Raw genomic sequence first — 19320 nt, forward strand, 5'->3', positions numbered from 1 at the left:
TTGCCCTGGAGTAGACTTCCGAAAAAACCTGATCAAAAATTCCCAAAAAAACTACAAGAAATCAAACTGCCGCACAAGAACAAATTCACTATGCAAAAAATAAATTTTGGTTCAAGCGCCCTTTTCACACTAATTCAAAACGCAAGCCACCACTTGCTTTTTCGCTCCACTTTATGTTTCATGTGAACCCGGCTTAAAGCAAAATTAAGTTGGAAGCCTCTGGAATCAGCTTGACGTAAAACATAACTTTGACCGCTTTTAATTAACATAACTCAATAACGTCGGACGAATTGCTCTCAAACTACTGAAGAGGAGTTGGTTTTGGTAATAACTAGTTTAGCTTAATAGGGAGCTTAGCCTCGCCAGGTAGATATGGGGGGGGCAGAAAAAGAGTAAAATTCCCAAACTGACCTTCAAGCCATGGAGTTATTTATATAAACATCCTCGGGAGTTTTGGTGAAATGTAGTACTTAGAGACTAGCAGAGCTTTAGGAGCACTGAACATGCATTTAATTCCCACGGACTTGCAGTACTATCCTTTTTTTATGTCAAAAAGTCAAAACATCTGACGAAAAATTGTTCCAGCGGGTAGGTGGAAATAGACCAACAGGATTTAAATACTCGAGTCGTAGAAAATACAGCGCCCCAATACAATTTATATTTTTGGGTATTTAAAAAACCACGATGAGACCAATAATAGCCTCGCTATCAAAAAAGAGTTTGATCTGAAAAATGAAATTAACTAGATTAATAGTTTTCCAAAACAAAATCAACAACTTCAACAAAAACAAGATCCAAAGAGTTACCACAGAGGTTCTTACGTTTTAGAATACAGATTTCGATTAGATTACGATTACATGAAATCAGTTGCTGTAGTTTTCTTCGCTTAATTTAAAGCACATAGTTTTCGTCATTTCGACTAGTTTATTCGGAGTTGAAAACTGACATCTCAGAACTCGTGGCCACTATAAAGGTCAACAGAAATCCACACTGAAAATATGGCAGGTAATAATATTGAACAATAGAGCATCTTTGTAAAATAACTAGATAGTAAATAATTGAGGTTTCACTCCCGTTAAGGATGTGGTGGCGGAAACGGAACTGAATAAGGGTTTTGCTGGATATTGTTAGTTCCAAAATGAGGAGGAGGCAGATGGTTCGACGGGAACATAGGCATAGGAATCGGGGGAGGAGGGGGTGTTGTTGCCAGAGCATGATGCAGTCGGGAATTGTTAGCGGACATACGATATGCCATGGCGGTATGGGCAGCAATAATGCGCTGTGCTTCCCAGAAATGAGCCCCTGCCTGATTGGCTCCCATAATTGAGGATGAAAATTGTGGTTGTAATTGATGATGTTGATTTGTTGACATTTGATTACTTAACTGCTGGGGCAACCTGAAAAATGCATTTTCTATTCATAAATGGGTGCTGACAAAAGATACGGTTGGGAGGGGGGGGGAGTTAAAAGGAGGGAGGTGGCATAAGTGGGTAGTGGGTTCGAACCATCTAAAATTGCTCTTCACACTGTGAATTTACATCTAAACAGCAGAGTTCACCAGAGGGGGTTGTAAAACTCATAGAATTGCCCTGCAAACCGTAAATTTATATCTTCGAGACAGCTTCGATGAATGGCATACTTAGACTAGTAAAACTATATTATAACAGCTCGGCCACTTTATTCACTCGGACTTTAACCGTTTATCCACTTTGGAGACAAAAATCCGTCTGTCAGACGAAAATTGGTCGAACGAAAAATAAGAAGACCCAGACGCATAAAAGTACCAACAGGGCTAAAATTCATTTCAAAAAATTTTGCAGGAGAGAAATTAATTACGGTTATGGAGTTAAAAGTTCAGCAATTTGATATTTTCCTGCTGATGTTGATTAAAGATCCCTGCAAACTTGTTAACAACAGCGTAACTAGAATGAGTTTTAAAACCCTGAACTTACTGTTGGTGGTGCAGTGCAGGCGCGTTATGGTGGCCTCCGTAATGCATTCCTCTTGCAGCTGCCATCGTGGACATTTGATTATGAGCAATCGATTGCGAATTTACAAATGTTGGGTTGTCAAATGATGGGTTGCCATACTCTGGTAGTTGTGGCTGGCTCACAGGAACGGCCGATGACGCGGCCTGAGCTTGCGAAGCCATCGCTATTGTACGCGATGCCGATGCTAAATTCATTTGCTTGTCAAGCAACCGTTTAATAGTTATTTGGTTATCAAGATACTCACTTTCGATAGCTTGGTTCATCAATTGTATTTGAGCGGCTGGAACTTGGACAACATGATTTTTATTGTGAGCTATTTCTCTATTCGGGACAATCAAATTGCAATTTTGATATGTCTCACAGTTTTGATTATTTTCGGAACGGACTGAGATCTTTTGGAATTCTTCAGTGTCGACAATTTGATCAGTTTGTTTGATTTTTGAAGAATTTTTTACAGTCGCAGAATTGGTAACAGCAGACTGCTCAGACATCATCTCTTCCGCTTTTGAGTTTCCTTCGCCTCCTTAAATAAACTTTAAGTTATTACAATATAACTGGCATCTATTTAGCTCCCAAGGGTAGTTGATGCTCCCATGACAAACAAAATACATTGCATTATTATATATGCATTACTATGAAAAAAGCACATTCGCTTGGAGGGATGAAAATATTTGAACCGATAGGCAAGTGCCTAAAAATTACTTTAAAAATCTTAGCTATCTATCAACAAATAGAACAAAAATACCAATTCTAAAAATTTAAGTGAAAAATGGCACCCGTTTCGGCGCTATTTTCATTTGACTTTTAGTATTAAATTGCCGCCAATTGAGTTCAGCTGCTTGAAATTGTGATTAAGAGAGAATTTTAGATCACGCGAAACGCAAAAAGTCAAGGGCGTAAAAGTCACTCGAAAAGTCAAAACCGTCAAGCAAAAATTTTGCATAAAAAAAGACACACACGTTTACAATAATTGCTATGAACTTCGTTCAAGAGCAATTAATCATCTACAAAGCGACCGTGATATACAATAGGTGAACAAGGGCCCACCTATTTTAGATACCCGTAATCAGATTATGACAAAGCAGTATGGCTAAAAAATGGGCACCGCAAATCAGTTGAGTAAAAAAATCTCACATAAGGGTAACCAGAAAATGTTCTCGAAGAATCGACGATTTAGCTACTCAAGTTTCAGTGAGACATGACACGGAAACCGATTTCCGACTGGGGATTCCTTCCGGAAACCCTCAACTTGTTGGTTAAGCTCGGAAACTCGAGCCTCTAGACGGTCAATCACATTAATTGGCGCGAAGTACAGATCCCGTTGTTGAGCGTTACGAAATTGCAGGCTTACACTTTGCTCCTGATTTACCTCAGAACTAGCACTGACAAGAGCAAGAACATCATTAGAATCTACGAGGCCGGTGTCTGGCGTTGACAGGTTCTTGGAGTCTTACTTTGCGGTTTCGGTAGAACTCACAACTCTCAGTACGGTATTCAAACTACGCGAGTAAACTAATCCGTTTACTCGAATCGACGCACTCCGTGGAGTATTAATTGCCAGCATTTTACTGTGTTTTTCCTGATTACTTGCTACAACCGAAGACGCGGTTGACGAGGAAATACAAAAATTTGGATTTTCCGGTTTTCCATCTGAAGTGGAGCAGAAGATAGAAATTCTGTCCGAAGAAGCGGACGAATAGGTTCCTTGATACCCCAGATTTTCCGCTATTTCTAGCGACTGGTACCCGGCCTAATCCGAATTAACTGCGTCCGTTGCTTGGGGAATTCCAAAATGTTCAACTGATGGAATATCACACTCCAGAGACACATTTCCCGATGCTTGTGACCTTCTTTTGCCCCCTAAAAAACTGGCATCCTATTAGGAGGCAAGCTTTTTGACCCAGTCGAATGCAATTGATTACACCACGATAAAAACTATTCGTAGCTCTTTCCTTTTTCAAAAGTTCAATTTGTATATTTAGACCTCAATTTCGCTGTTAAAAAAAATCAACAATAAAGTTAGGCTCGATCACTAATTTTGAAAGTTGATCAAGCAATTAGTCATTATTTCATACTTTTTCAAACGTCCCACTTTTTTTCAAGATGTCACGTTTCATATCACACTAGACTTTGAACTTAATCAGTATTTCGCTCACTTTTCACACTTGTCTCGAACAGTTCAACCTTACAAAATGGTATAAAATGAGCAATCAACTCAGCAAACTTCTTGGAAAAAATTCTTGGAAGCCTAAAGACATGTTTCTTGGAAAATTTTATTGGAAGCCCAATTTTTTCTCATGAGACAAAGCATACACGTTTCGAAGATAATTAAAGGGGATAATTGAAAACAGGAAATAATTACAAAATATAACAACCTTGGCAATGATAAAAGTTGTCTACCGTCGATTAGTAGTGGGGGTCACAGAAGTGTAGTTTTGGTGTAGGAGCACTCTAAACGTTGTTTTTGATCAACGTTTTTTGGCGGTTGGGGGGCAAAAGTGCCATTTTCTTAAAGAGTTTACTGCTAACCTAATTGAGCTATTGATGTTCTGTAAAGTCCAGTCGGCCATCCGAGTAGTTAATAATGCACGCCAGTAATAAAAAACGCGAAAAAAATAAAAGTTTTGGAAAAACTTGAAATTAATTTTTTGAAATTTTGACCTAATTTTTCGAAAATTTGACCAAAAAACGCCGAAGTCCGAAAAATATCAAACTTTCGAAAAAGTGATTTTTGATGCCAAAAACGTGCTTCCCGGGCGAAAATTACTTCTGCCTAATATTTTTGGGCCAAAAATCAAAGAAAAAACGCGTTTTTGAAAATTTTGCGATCTAATGATTTTTTTCAACATAAGGCAAAATCGGGACTGGCTGAGGGGCTTGCCCTGAAGACAGTCCCCACATTAAACAGAAAGACATGGTAGTGCGGCCCCCTGGAAATTCAACCCGAGCCGGAACGGCTCGGCCAGGTAAGTTTTGATGATCTTGCAAAAACAACATTTTTTTTGCAATTTTATCATTACCTTGAGAGAAAATCATATCAGCCTTTTTGGTTTTCGACCGGACAGCAGCCCCATTTTGACATATGCAAACTATTGTGAGCGGCAAACACCTGCTATAGTTTGACCGCTTGCCGAGAGGCGAAACTCCTGACGGCTCTAGGTCACTTAATGCCCACCGAGCGCTACCTGTTTATCCCGTTTTTGAGGACAAAAAGTCAAATGGGTCAGACGAAAAATAGTTCAAGCAAAAAATGGCATAAAAGTTTTCTGAAACAAAAACATTATAAAACTGCCTCCCATCTGATGAAAAAGCTCACCTAAACTACTAGAAAGACTATCTGCTTTATATGTAGCCCAATCTGGCATTCTAGAATTGGGCACTGCAGAGATCTAATATTTAAAACTTGCTCAAGCGTGTTTCAAAAATGAGGTTCAGTCCTGCCACACTTAACTCGTTCATTTCTAACTTCTAGCCGGTCGCAGCAGTTTTATAAGTCCAGGTTATAAGTCCCTGCTTAAAGCCATTGAGACCTTATGGCTTTTGTCGAAAACCACGGAGCGGTTCGAGATGCTATGACAAAATTTTATGCAACTTGTTCAAAGTCACGTAACCGTGCTTAAAACACGCACTTTGCAGAGCAGGCTTGAGAATGCTGGAAGTTCATGGTATTTGAATTTCCTGCTATGTATATAGGAACTTCTGACATCTCCACTACTAAAAACACACACTTTGATAATCTATTCGAGGAACAAGGAAGAACCAATTTCAGACAGGTTTAGTTGATTCTCAATTCTCAAAATTTAAAATCAAATTTATCAAATTAATTGTTTTAATAGTTTAAATAACTCGGATTTTGAGTTCTATTAAAATGTCATTTATATGGTAAAACTTCTACTAATGCAAGCAAAAGTTATTCGACACGAAAAACCGTTGTAAGGGGGCATCAATGATTGAACAATTCTACTGTCTAGGTTGTAAAAGAGTAGTCCTCAACAAGATAGCAAATATAACTGCCTGATTGCCAGAAAAGAGCCGCGATAGCTTCTTAAATCAGCAGTTTCAAAAAGGTCTTATAACAAAAAGTTCGGAAAAGAGAAGGAGACCAAAAACTCATAAAATGCTGAAAGTCGGCAGTACCAAAACACAGAATGCCAGAAGTTGCTATATACATAGCCATAAGTTTATTTTCAATGATTTTGATCATTTTAAAACGTGCAAGTTGCTTATATTACGCAAAGTTACGTGACTCCGCAGCAGTCACTTCGGATTTCCAGCTTAACATCTCGAATGGTCACGAGGTTATCGAAAAACGCCAAAATTTCTGTGATTTCTAGAAGTCAATTAACCTTAAGAATCTGTATAATATTGCTGCTTCTTTCAGCCATTTTCAAATAACCCTCAATTAGAGCGACACATACTCCGTTCATATCATCTCTATGAATTGAAGAAAGAAAAGTCATTTTTAAAAGTGAAGACATTATTTTGAGAGTGCGTCCCGTGTGATAAAACTCTCAATCACGCAAGTTAAAAAGCAATCTACTAAGTGCAAGAAGTGTCACGCACGCAATGAAGTCGGAATTGCATGGATCAATGAACAAAAAGCAGATTTGAAGTGAAGTCATAGGATTGTAAATTAAACCCTGACGGCAAAAAAGACAATAGGGCCATACCTGAACGACAACTCCGCCCAAAACCAATCGCTTTTTACTTGGCTTCCTGTTTTTGAGGGACTATGTCAGGAAAAACGTTTAGAAAAAACCCAATCAAAAGACTCGAAAACCAGTAAAAATTTGAACAACAAAATCACAACTCAGAGAATTTTCTCACTGTAAGTTCGAGTGAAAAAAATTCCGCCCGAAACCAATCGCTTTTGCTTGGCTTCCTGTTTTGGCGTGACCACAATCAACTCACAACCGCGAAAACAGCCTGAAGACTCCAAACCGAATTGACTTAAAATCCGACTGATCACTGTCAAATAATGATTTAAATCACCTATTCATTTCCTTAAAATGATCAATTCGAAAAACAATAAATAAAAGAAATGATTTATAAAGCTGTACAAGCGACTCCGAATCAACAGATCTTGTGATTCTGACTCTGTTTAATCTGTCCGGTACATTAAAACCGAAACAGCTGGCAAATTGCCGGAAATTAGCCACCGTTGACGCACTTGGCGCACATTGGGATTGAAAAAGAAAAAGTAAAAAATTAAGAGTCCATTTTTCTAAGTATCGAAGAGTTCACATTTGATTTGCAAATTCTGCATATTCGGCTAGAATCTAAAATTCACTTAATTCAGCTTGTAAACTGAAGGCTAATAAGCACAATACTAGTGTCAGCTAGCAATTGCTTTAATGAACTTTGATAACCTAACTCACTGCGACTTAATGACCAGGCTTTATATGTTAAGCCCGTTTCTTTGATTTTGCTCTTTTGACTTTCACCGTATTCACTAAATTACGCAATCCAATGCGTGAAAGAAATTAAAATCCATTCAGTTGAAACATAGAGTGAGGTAAGTCAAAAGTGAAAATCGTGAATTAGGTAAACGAGAAACGTGATCATAAGGTAACGGGAATTGAAAAAAAGGAGAGCGCCTAAATAATAATAATTATTGGTTTCAGCACCATTTAAAATCTCAACAGTGCAGGAAAATTAAAACAGAAAAGTTTTGAGTTTTCGCCTGAATAAAATTTCAGATGGTATCAGTTTCAAATCAAATGAGAGTTTATTCTACTCAACAGCGAGAGCATGCGAGAACCAACGTCTTCCAAAGTTGGAGCGAAAATTGGGAGAAAGTAAATTGTAAAAAAATATTGTGACATCGTGACCATTGTGATTCATTTCATTAGTTCCGAAGAATATAGTGGAGTTTGCCAGGCTGATGTATAAAGCGATGCGCTGACAATAGGATTTTGAACACAATGCGCTGCCTAATTGGCAAGCAGTGCAGCTGCTTGAGGTAGGACGAGGTTGGTGTTGGTGACAATCGAAAGATCAAACGCGCGGCAGAGTTCATTATTCGCTGAAGTTTTGCTAACAAAAATCTTGGCAGACCATAATAGAGCGAATTACAGTTGTCAACACGTGATAACATTAGAACTTTAATTAACTCAATTAGGACTGATGTTTTAAATTGACCTCGAAGTGACCACACTTTACGGAGGTAATTAAACGAATTCGAACAATTCGAAGTTGACCTGTCGTTCCAGAGTAAGTTGATAACCAGAATATCATCAAACATGCATTGACTGAGGGTCAAAAGGAATACATAAAAGAACGGTATCATATGCGTAGAAATGATAGTTTATTCCCAGTTCTTTCAGCTTATCTTCCAAAGGCAGCATGTAACAAGAAAAAACTGAAGGACCAAGAAGCGCCCCTTGTGGCACACCCGTCCTAACTTTAACATCACCAGAAACACATCCATTTATGATAACTTGTTGCGAACGATGCAAAAGATAATTTTTAATAAACAGTAACACCACTGATTGCAAACCAATCCTTTTCGCTGAAATCTCAAATGAAAACTGATGATCAATAATATCAAACGCAGCGGACAAGTCTAACCCAATATACATCACGGAGCGCGATTCGTCTAGATATCAAAGAAGATCATTGAAGACTTTCAGCAAAGCCATTTCCGTTGAATGCGAGCAGCAAAAAGCACTCTGATACTTGCTCAAGAGATTATTGGATTCCAGATAAAAATTAATTTGCTCAAAAACAACTCTTCCAACAATTTTTGACAAGAATCTTAGATTTGTCACAGGGCGATAACTCGACAACAACTCCTTGTTTGAATTGATTTGGAAAGTATCCTGTCAGGAGGGTTAAATTGATTAACGCAATGTAGTCCTGTCCGAACAATTTGTCTAAACAATTTTACATTACCTCGTTCGTATTACATCACTCGGTGCCCTACTGTTCGAAATTTTTGGTAGACGTAATTGCAAATCGATCAGTGTGAAAACTTGAAAATTGTCCAGAGGAGTTGTATGTGAATCATTCAATTCTAGACCATTCGTTAGAGGTAGTGAAACTAATACGGCTTCTATTTTCTTAACAAAGGAAGCGTTAAACTTCTTTGCTAGACATTCAGGCTCACCTAGTGACTGCGGCAGGACAACATTATTTTTTCCCAAGAGTTGCTGCAGCATAGAATACTTAACACGCTTATTTTCACTAGCGACACATTTTTCGGGTTATCCACTTTTTTCTTTGGTAAACAGCTCAAAATACTCCAAAAATGAATTAAGAAAGCGGCTTTTGGCTTGTGACTTTCCAGTCTTTCGGTAAGCTTTCTCAGACTTTCTTCTCAATCTTTTCATCGTTCTTAGCTCATCGTCAAAGACAGGGCACGTATGGTTTCTCACATATTTAGTTTTCAGAGGATGGTTCTTATCAACATAGCTAATTTCGTTCATTAAAACATTGTTCCAAACATTTTCAGGATTATCTCTGTTGATCGGAGCAAAAATATTTTCTGCAAACGCTGCCACGTCAAAATTTCGCCATTTTCTGCACGAGGTCTTCTTTACAGCTAAATTCTTGTGCTTTTGCAGAAGATCAAAGAGCACAACTCCAAGATCAGAGCTGGTCACGAAATTTACACGAGGTTCTGATACTTCAACCTCCTCGGATTTAATGGCCTGGTCTAAAATTCCACCACTTTTGTGAGTAGGCACAGTAGCCGTTGAGATGCTGACGGCGGCTATTAAAAAGGATACAAACTGAAGAAAAAAAGAAAAACACTGTGGATCAGCACTGTTGCATGTGCCACATTCATATGCCTGCTTTTAGAAGCAAATCTCTTACAAAGTCAAAAAGTCTAGATAAACAAATATAAAACAAAATTTCTGAAAATAGTTTTCAAAAAAAGCAGACAAAAAAGGAGAACACAGCAAAAATGAACAAAAACATTCGAAAAAAAATTAATTTAATCAATTTTCTGAAGCAAAAACAAATTGAATTGACCACCATCAAATGAAGGGGTCACCTAAACTAATAGACAGACTAACTGCTACCAAGAAATTCTCTAGAGACTGAAGTAAAATAAAAAGTACAAAACTGCTAAAAACCGTCGAAATTAGTACAGTTAAATTAATAGGTCAAACTTTCATCATACAGTTTAAATAATCCTTAAAATGGTCAATAATGGTTTAAGGCCTACTATTACTTGCCAATATTTGTGAGAAAACCAATTTTGGATTGTAACTAAGCGTTAAAGCTAATAAAAAATGTTTGAAAATTTAAAAAAAATCACTTTTCTCACCTACTTTTCTCGCTCTCTGAAAACATTTTATGTATAAAAACCGGTCGAAAACTCTCTAAACTGTAGAAAATTCTTTATTATTAAAAATTAGTCCTAAAACCACCCAGACGTTTACATACCTTTGGCGACATCTGCTTCTTTGGCTGGCTTTTGGATGTCCAAATGTTTGTGAATCATGCTGCTCGCCTTTACAACATTTAAAGAAGCAGGAGCACGATTTTTGTCAACCGACGACGCAGACTTTTTTTGTGTCGGGAAAAAATGCTCAGGATCAATTTTATCTCTTGAGTTTGGCCGGCTTGCTCCAGTTTGGATGACATCAACGTTTGGCTTCGTTGTTTGCTCTCGTTCTCCGGTATTACCAGTCGTCGGGGGTCCGGAACCATTAGCAGGTGTCTTTGAAGCGAACGATCGAAAATCCCAAGTTGCCGGATTCGTTGGAGGAAAGTCGTGGTGTTCGTCCTCGTCATCATTGTCACTTTCATCTTCAGATTCGGACATTAGCTCGCCTTTTCGTCTGAATAAGAGAAGATTGTTAAGATTGATTGGAAAAGCACTTCTAACTCGTTCTGCTGGAATCTTGTTAAATACTGTTTGTGTCTCCACCGTGGTGACGTGTTCGTCCAAACGACACATTCCTAGGACAAAATTATTGAATATCTCAATTCATATCTGCAGAATGAATTTTAACACACGATTGCCAGTGAGAAGTTATCAAACTCCGAGGCGAAGAGTAAAAGAAAACTCAAATTGCAAACGTGCTTTTAAAAACTCAAAATTGACTTCTCGTTGACTTCAAAAAATGACATGTTTTGTTCAAACTATACCCCAGAACAAGCTTTATCCAACAAAAGCTGTCAATTTCACGGTCGGAGAAAACATCTGATAATAAATACTGTCACAAAAAAGGAATCCGTTTGAAAAGAAATACAGAACAAGGCGGCTCAGCAATGTGCGATGGCACATAAGGTTCCGACCCCGCCCATCCACAATTTTGGCATAATTGTCTACCAAATGAGGAACAGATAGAAAACCCAAAAATTATTTTTTGGGAATCCCAAAAAACCCAAAAAAGCCCAAGTATTTTTTAAAAAAAAATTGTGTATGAACGATAAGATAGCCTCCAAAGCAAAATTAGGCAGTGGAAAAAAATGAAGCATTCAATTGCTGTGATATGCCAATATTAAGAAAGCGAGTCAAGACGAACAGCAAAATCAAGCAACAACAACAACAAACATTAATTACATCAAAAACTTTTTGTCCGTTTTAGAAAAACAAAATTTCATAACAAAGTCAGCATACCGTCAGATGAACCTAGAACTAAACAAAATAACTTATAAATCACCAGAAAAGATATGGACCGGCCCATAAAAAGGTTTGGTAACAATTAGACAAAATAGAACAACAACAGTAAAGTTTAAAAAAATTCGCCTTTTTTTAAAACAATTAACTTCAAAGTAATTAAAACCATTAGAAATCAAATAAAATATCCCAAAGGGTTACAATTACCAATGCTTCTATAGAAGGGCATTTGGACCTGTCCTTATTCATTTCTTTAAGCGGCTAAAAAGAGCTACAAAAAAAACAACAAACAAAAATTCAATTGAAACTTGCCAGAAAACGCTGTCAAAACCATCAAGCCATGATTCGGCCCTCAAAATATATTCGTTTGCGCCTTCTTCAAACACCGATAATGTATTACTTGGCTATTTATTAGTGAGACTAGGTAACAAGTAGACAAAAAAAAGAGAAAAGGGCAAAAGTATGTAATAATTTTGATTTAATTTAGAAATAAAATTATATCCAACGTCATGAAAAACATTAATTACAAATTGAAATATTTAAATAGTGTCGTTTTTCATCCAAAGGAATTCTTTGAGACCTGAACTTATCCAGAAAAATTCTTGCGTCTACAAAAAGAACGTCAAACATGACAAAAATCAAATTAATTTACTTTTTTTGTGAAAAACCGGTGTCGAAGTCAGTAAGGTCAGGTCATAACGCATTATTTAATAAAAAAGATTTTGGGACATCAATACCTTTTGACAATTTCCTTTGACACCCATAATTTCATTTTTGACCTGTGATTAACGAGATTAGGTACCAAAAAGAAAAATAAAAAGAACAAACGAAGTTAAAAAGTTTTTTATTTTTAGTTTTGGAAAACGATTGTTTTCAAAGTCATGAAAGCCATCAGCTATCTACTAAAATCAGAATATTGGCTCGTCTATTCTTCCATAAAAAGCAAGTCAACCCTATCACTATACAGGAATTTTCATACAACAGAAATGACAAAGTAAAAATGACAGTTGAAGACAAAATTTAAAAAATTCAACTAATTTCTTGAATAAAGAGGTGTCGAGGCCGTTAAAACGATAATCTATATCTTTAAGGATTTTAATATGTTCAAATGTGTTTCATCCTGAACGCTAATAATGTGATATGAGAACGGTCAGTAATGTGATAATTTGACTAGAAAAGGTGAAAAACTGGCAAATTTCTGAAAAAAAAACTGAAATCTAGTAGTATCAAAGCCAGAAAACAATAACTTCAGGCTTAAAAACGCAATCGAGTCTAAATTTCAAATCAGTAGAATGAAGAAGCATTCTTTCTGTGCTGACATTAAGCTGCAAGACCAAATTAGGAAAAAAATGGAGGAAAAGTTCATTAAGCCATTATTTAATTAAAAAATCAATTATTTTTAAAAGTCGAAACGATCATAAACTTTCAAGTGAAAAACTAAATGCATTAGCTTCGAGCTTCTTAGGAAGCCAAATAGACCTATCACTCCTGAGCTTTCATTTGATGTTCTGATGTTCTGTTCTTTATTATTAAAAAAAGGTCTTTTTTCAAAAAAAGACCGACTGATTGCAATCCGAATTCTTTTTGGATTGTTACAGTCCAAGATTGGCCCAAAGCTAGCCCTATTAATGCTTATTGTCCGTTAGGAACTATTGATTTTTCGAATATTGTAGATATAGATAATTTGTTAGTTGAAAACTCACATTTTTGATAATAAACGAGTAAAGCTAGCAAAAAAACCGCAAAGTTTTAATTACAGAGCACTCTCAGCAGTTGAAGTAGGAATAGCCCCCTTCTGAGTCTACAAAGATTGTGTTAGTGTTGTTTGGTGGTGTAGTGCCGGCAAATTTTATCAAAGCGGACTAAAGTAGCTTATTTCGTGCTGTTTTTGATGAAAAAGGCTGAATTTTTAAATATTATTCAGAGTCTTTGACTAAAAAATAAAAATATACCCGGCAGGTTGCCGGAAAACAGCCGCCGTTGATTCCAGTAAGCATGATTGGGATTGAAAGAATAGAGGATATTGAAAAAAAAAACATTTTTTAAGTCCGATTTATTTTGATGGCATTTCGTAGTTGAACATAACATACTTCTTTTTCTTAGAGAGAAGCTACAGGGGCTACTATCAATACCAATAAGCAATAGAGATGGTAATTAGGACATATAGGATCGACGTTCAAATAGCCGGCATCTAAAATTGGGCTTTATGGGTTTATCCCGTTTCTACTTCTGACTTCAATTTTTTATACTGACTCTGTTCATTTTGAATTGCTTTGCTGAGCAACTGATGTTCAAAATCACTTTTAGCACAATGAGAGAAGAGAGAAACTAGCCTAGAGAACTCAAAAAGATATCACGCAAAATGTTGAAAAAGCGGCATAATGAGGTAAAGCGAAACATTTTTTATTCGACGAAGTAAAAAAATAGGAGCGCTATAATAGCCGGCTGAGAAGATGAGGGCGGCTATTAATCAGAAAAATCAACAAGGCTTGTTTGTCCTTAAAACTAAAATCAACGACACTATTGTTAAAAATTTCAACAAATTTTAGCAAAATTGACGAAAAATTAGGCAAAAATTTCGGAAAATGTGAATAAAACGTGAATTCATTCTACTTTTTTCAGAATTTTAAACCTCGATAACTCCCTGTAGAAAACAAAAATTAAGAAAATCTTTTTATTTCCATACTCTACGCTGGACGAGCTTTCTAATGATACCAGTCTCAACTCTCTACGATGAATATATCGATCGGCGAAAATTAATAATAATAATTGAATTCGTCTTGAACCATTAAAATTGCAAAAATTAACATCGATAGGTATATACATAGTCAACACTGGACTTGCCGGAAAGCCTGCTAAAAGCTTGTTGAAGGCAGCCCAAGAGCATTTGATTAAATTTTAATTATCACAAAAATTAAGCATTATTATTAAAGTTAACATGAAAATTGAACAAAATATGAAACATCATGAGGATGAAGATAAAGAGAAAACTAAAAATAAAACGAGAAAACAGATTAAGGTTAAATAAAATCTACTTCAACGATGCAGTCCAGGACAGCCTCAAGCCCACGAGAGACACCTCCCAGCGCAATGAGGATGAGTAGTCTAAGTACAGATCTTGAATGATAAGAATGACTTTCGAGTGCTCATTAAAGGCCCTACAACAATAGTTAGTTCCACACCTTGAGCACTGAAAGGCATCTCACACAAGCAAGAAGCTGTCCAAGACTGCAAAATCACAACAATATGATAGAGGCAATTTGATACTACTTGGATTACTTCTTATTTAAAGATAATATTTGCCAGCTCTAGGTTCCCTATTATGAAATTATCACGGAAGTCGTGTAAATATGCGTTTTTTGAATTTTCAGCTTGTCTGGATTGCTATGTTTGCTTTTTTCAACAGGTTCGCAAGAAAAGTTGTCCTAAATTCTACAGAGTTGTCTCGCTTTGCATTTGTTTATTGGCAGAGAGTTGATCCCGCTTTCTTTTGCTCTGGTTACATAGCACTTTCCACATTGTGAGACTTCTTTTTTATTAACCACTCGTTTGAACAACTCGTATATGTGTAATTCAAACACCGATGCAATTTTTAATTTCTCAAGTTTATCAGAAATGCTGTCACGATACCTTTTACGAAAAGCTATTCTAAAAAACCGTTTTTGACTTTTGTGAATAACAGAGATTGCTTTTCTTCACGCAACCATATATAAGAATCCCATATTGCAAGAACGGTTGTACATACGTTTTATAATAATTTATAAGCTGATTAATTGTCATTACGTCACGCAACTTATAGACAATTGCGCAGAATTTGTTCATCTTTTTCCGTTTATACTCAATGTGTTGTCTGAAAGAAAGTTCATTATCCAACCATATTCCTAAATATTTGCAAGAATCCACACTTATTAAAAATTCATCGGAAAATTTTAGTGAGATGTCGTCCTTAGCAATGCAAAATCTGAGCAATTTAGATTTCGTAGCTTTTACGGTTACTTTGTTATATTTCATCCAATGATCAACTCTTTCGATATCTTTCTGAAACTCCTCGTTGCTTGCAAGTGGATTATTTACTATTGCTGTATCATCAGCAAAGAGTGTTACTGAAGAATTGAAAACAGCATGCGGCAGATCAATGATATATATCAAAAACAGTAGTGGAATCAAAACTGAGCCCTGGGGAACCCCACATTTGACCTGGCGTTTTGTACTCACAGTGTTATTAATATGTATATACTGATACCTCTCTGACAAGTAATTTTTTAGCAGGCAAAAGTTACAACCTCGAATTCCGTAGTTCTCAAGTTTTCCTAGTAAAATAGAGTGATCAAATGCTTTCTGCAGATCAAGTAAAAGCATCAGTGGATCTTTTTTCAGATTTTTCATATTTCTGATCTCTTCAACTAGCCTAAGAGCGGCATCTACAGTGTTCAAATTAGACCTAAATCCAAACTGATTAGCATTCAGCAACTCAAAATGTTCAAAATAATTAATAATTCTGTTATAGATAATACGTTCAAACGCCTTTGCTAATGATGGGAGTAATGAAATTGGTCTGTAATTTCCATACTCATTGACATTACCATCTTTGTGGAGAGGATTTACTTTTGCAATTTTAAATTCGTCCGGGAGAATTCCAGTTTTAACACAGTTATTGAACAAATTAGTTAGTGGTTCACTTATAAGGGGACAACAAAGTTTTAACATTTTGGAGGATATACCATCGCGACCATAGCTGTTTTTACTTTGCATGTTTATAATTACGTTTTCCACCTCATTATAGTTAATCTCACTAAAAAACAAAGATTGTGTTTGCCTTTCTATGGGTACTTTTTCTACTTTTTCAATTTTGGCATTCAGTTCTGTGCCAATGTGTGCAAAAAACTCATTCATATCATTTGCGACATTTGAGTGAAAATTATCCGGCAAAATCAGTTTTCTTTTTGATCCAATTAAATTACTGATGATAGTATGATATTGTTTTGGGTCTGCATTTTCCAATTTAGTTCTCCAGTAAGCTGGATATGCTTTACGAGATAGCGCATTACATTTATTCCTTGAAATCTTAAACTGCTCAAAGTTGTCTATTGTCGGATTTTTAATATGTATTGTAGAGCTCATTCCTTTTCCTTGAAGCACGCAGTACTTGATTTGTTACCCAGTTCTTACGCGCCCTTTTGATTTTTGTAAGTTGACAAAATCTGTCGAAACAAAAGGTAATTACCTCATTAAGCTTTACGATTGCTGTATTGGGATCGGTATCAGTAAACGCGATATTCCTTAGCTTTGGGCTCATTAGAAACTCCAGTCTTAACCTATTATCAAGGCTATTAAAAACCTTTAGATTTCTTGAAGAAACTGCGTTCATTTTCTTTTAATAATTTTGGAAGCATCAGAACACATTCACACAAATAATGATCGGCTGGTCCAAAACTATAGTTCATGGCTCTCTTACTTAAAACATTACCCCATATATGGTCTATACAGCTTGCAGAAGTTGATGTTTCTCGGCTTTGACTTCGTTGCGACAGTAAATTCATACCGAAGGATGTAAATATGTCGGATAACCCCTACACTCCTTGTTGTCTTTTAAGAGATCAATATTAAAATCTCCTGCAATTATTTGTTTTCTCGAAAAATTATGTTCCTCCAGAAACTTCTCCAAGATATTAAAAAACCATCAATGGACTCGGAGGGTGACCGATACAAAACTGTGAAAGTAATTTGTTGACCATTTTCAGTAGCAATATCAATGCTTAAAATCTCTGCGTCCGAATGTTCTTTAAGACTTCTTACTTTGAGCTTCTCAGATACATAAACTCCTACACCTCCTCCTCTTCATCCGCGGCACCGTGAGAAAAACTTATAACCATCAAGAGAAAAAATGTTTTCATTTTCAGACTTGTTTAGCCAAGTCTCCGTAAGGGCGATTATATCTGGTTTATTAGTGAGTTGCTCAATGCATGATTCTAGATTAATAATGTCTTTCCTTAGAGAACGTACATTAGTTGTAACAAAATGACAGCCTCAGAAGAACTATTGTGTTGCTTAGGCGAAATGGTGGAAAAGGTAGGTTAAGATGAAGTGAGGTGATCTCTGAGACTGCCAGGCATTACGAATCAATAGATTCTTTGACAACAAAGCCGTTTTCAGAATCAATATCATTATTTTGATCAGTAGTATTGTTGGTTACAATGGATTCAATATACTGATTGAGTAGATCTTTGTTATTTTTCAGCTTCTTCAGATTTCCGACTATTTTTCCATCACTAGGGCTGCTCATTCCTCGTTTGTTTGCTTTTTCTTTTCCATTAACTTGTTTTTGTCCTCCTTCAGTAAAATTGAACAATGCTGTTCTAGATGCTGCTTGCAATGTTTTTTTTTGTTTTTAGAATAAGATATAAGGGAGCCTTGCGCGAGTAATGAACCTGCAACCTCCATGTCAACAACATCGTGTGGTTTCGGCTTACTTCCATGCTTTTTGATAAAAAACTTGTGGTAAGCAGTTGTAGGTCGATGTTTTTAAGCCTAATCCTTTTGAATAATCCATTAAATCGGCATCTCTTTTTGTTAATCGTTCGTTGAGAAGATCGGTTTTGCATTTGTCGGGTTAAGCTGATTTCTCAGGAAATGTTTTCTTCCCCATATTCTGTCCTTCACATCAAAGTAAACGAACTTGACAATGAATGCTGGTGGTTGGCTAGGGTTGTGGATCGGACCCAGTGGATGACATGATACGATGCTGTCCCGCTCTACTTTGATGTTCAGGTAATTGGCAAAAAACGTTAAAACGTCCTCCCAATAATCTGTCCCATGCACAAGGGGTAGGTTGTTGATAATGATACAGTCTTTTGATGAGTATCTTTCAATATCGTTCACCTTTTCTCCAGGAATTGTACCCTTGATGCTAGCTTGTTGATAGATGCTTGCTTCTTCTCGAGCTCCCCAATAAGCTTTTCCATAAAATTCATTAATGTGGGGTCACAGCTGTTGATATTGTCGAGTTCATCTCTCAAATTTATCATTATGGCAGCTCAGAGATAGGGGGTTTAGCTTATGCAGGCCAAATCTGAAACTATTAAATAAGTTTATCACAACAATTAGGCTAACAAAAAAATTTACTGAACAAAAAAACCCATTTGAGTATATAGTTCCTCCCCCCTCAAGAGGGGTCTGAACAATTAAAATTGCTTCGAGATGCCAAATGTTAGCAAAAATTCTTATATTTCGTTGTTTCAATACTGTGATTGCGGTTTGAAATTCTCCACTGTTTACAGAACCTTGAAAGAATCAGTAGAGCTTTAAGTTTAGGTTAGATGAATCTACATGAAGTCATAGAGAACTTCTGGCTTAAATCGAGAACAACGTATGAAGAAACGTTCTAAAATGACGAAAGTCAATTAAAGTCACTTCTGGTTATGGTAATAATTTATCAAGTTTCTTCTCCTTGAACAGGTAAAAAGTTTCCTTGAATTCTTCTAATTGTTACAACAGAAGCCTTTGCCATTATTTGATTCATGGACGTAATTACCTTTAAATTTGATGACTAATTGCACAGATGTCAGGCTCAGAAAAAAAATGTGTCTGAGTATGAATTTCTACTTCGAATGATTTGTGGTTGACAAATTGCCTGTGCTGTCAAAAAATGAAAAGAAGTCAACGGCGTGTATTCGGAATTTAACATTCAGAGACACAAGCATAACCGACAAACGTCGGGCAAATTGCTCTCAAACGACTGGCGAGCACTTGAAT

The 19320-nt window shown here is 36.4% G+C and overlaps 1 protein-coding gene across 2 annotated transcripts in view; it reads right to left on the reverse strand.

The window, feature by feature from the left end:
- Positions 1 to 719: 719 nt before the first annotated feature.
- The window catches only part of LOC142353616 (uncharacterized), a 30873-nt gene continuing 12272 nt past the window's right edge, over positions 720 to 19320 (reverse strand). The window contains exons 2-5 of one of the 2 annotated variants that reach the window (XM_075405901.1): positions 10386 to 10904; positions 2236 to 2514; positions 1953 to 2175; positions 720 to 1397 (exon numbers count right to left, since the gene is read on the reverse strand). In XM_075405901.1, the coding sequence (XP_075262016.1) occupies positions 1076 to 1397; positions 1953 to 2175; positions 2236 to 2514; positions 10386 to 10904 (1343 nt within the window). In that variant the 3' untranslated portion in view covers positions 720 to 1075. Of the gene's footprint in view, positions 1398 to 1952; positions 2515 to 10385; positions 10905 to 19320 lie in introns of both variants that reach the window. The other variant, XM_075405900.1, reaches the window with a different exon arrangement.

The sequence above is a fragment of the Convolutriloba macropyga genome, chromosome 14 (assembly GCF_964194025.1).
Source record: "Convolutriloba macropyga chromosome 14, txConMacr16.3, whole genome shotgun sequence".
Taxonomy (NCBI): domain Eukaryota; kingdom Metazoa; phylum Xenacoelomorpha; order Acoela; family Convolutidae; genus Convolutriloba; species Convolutriloba macropyga.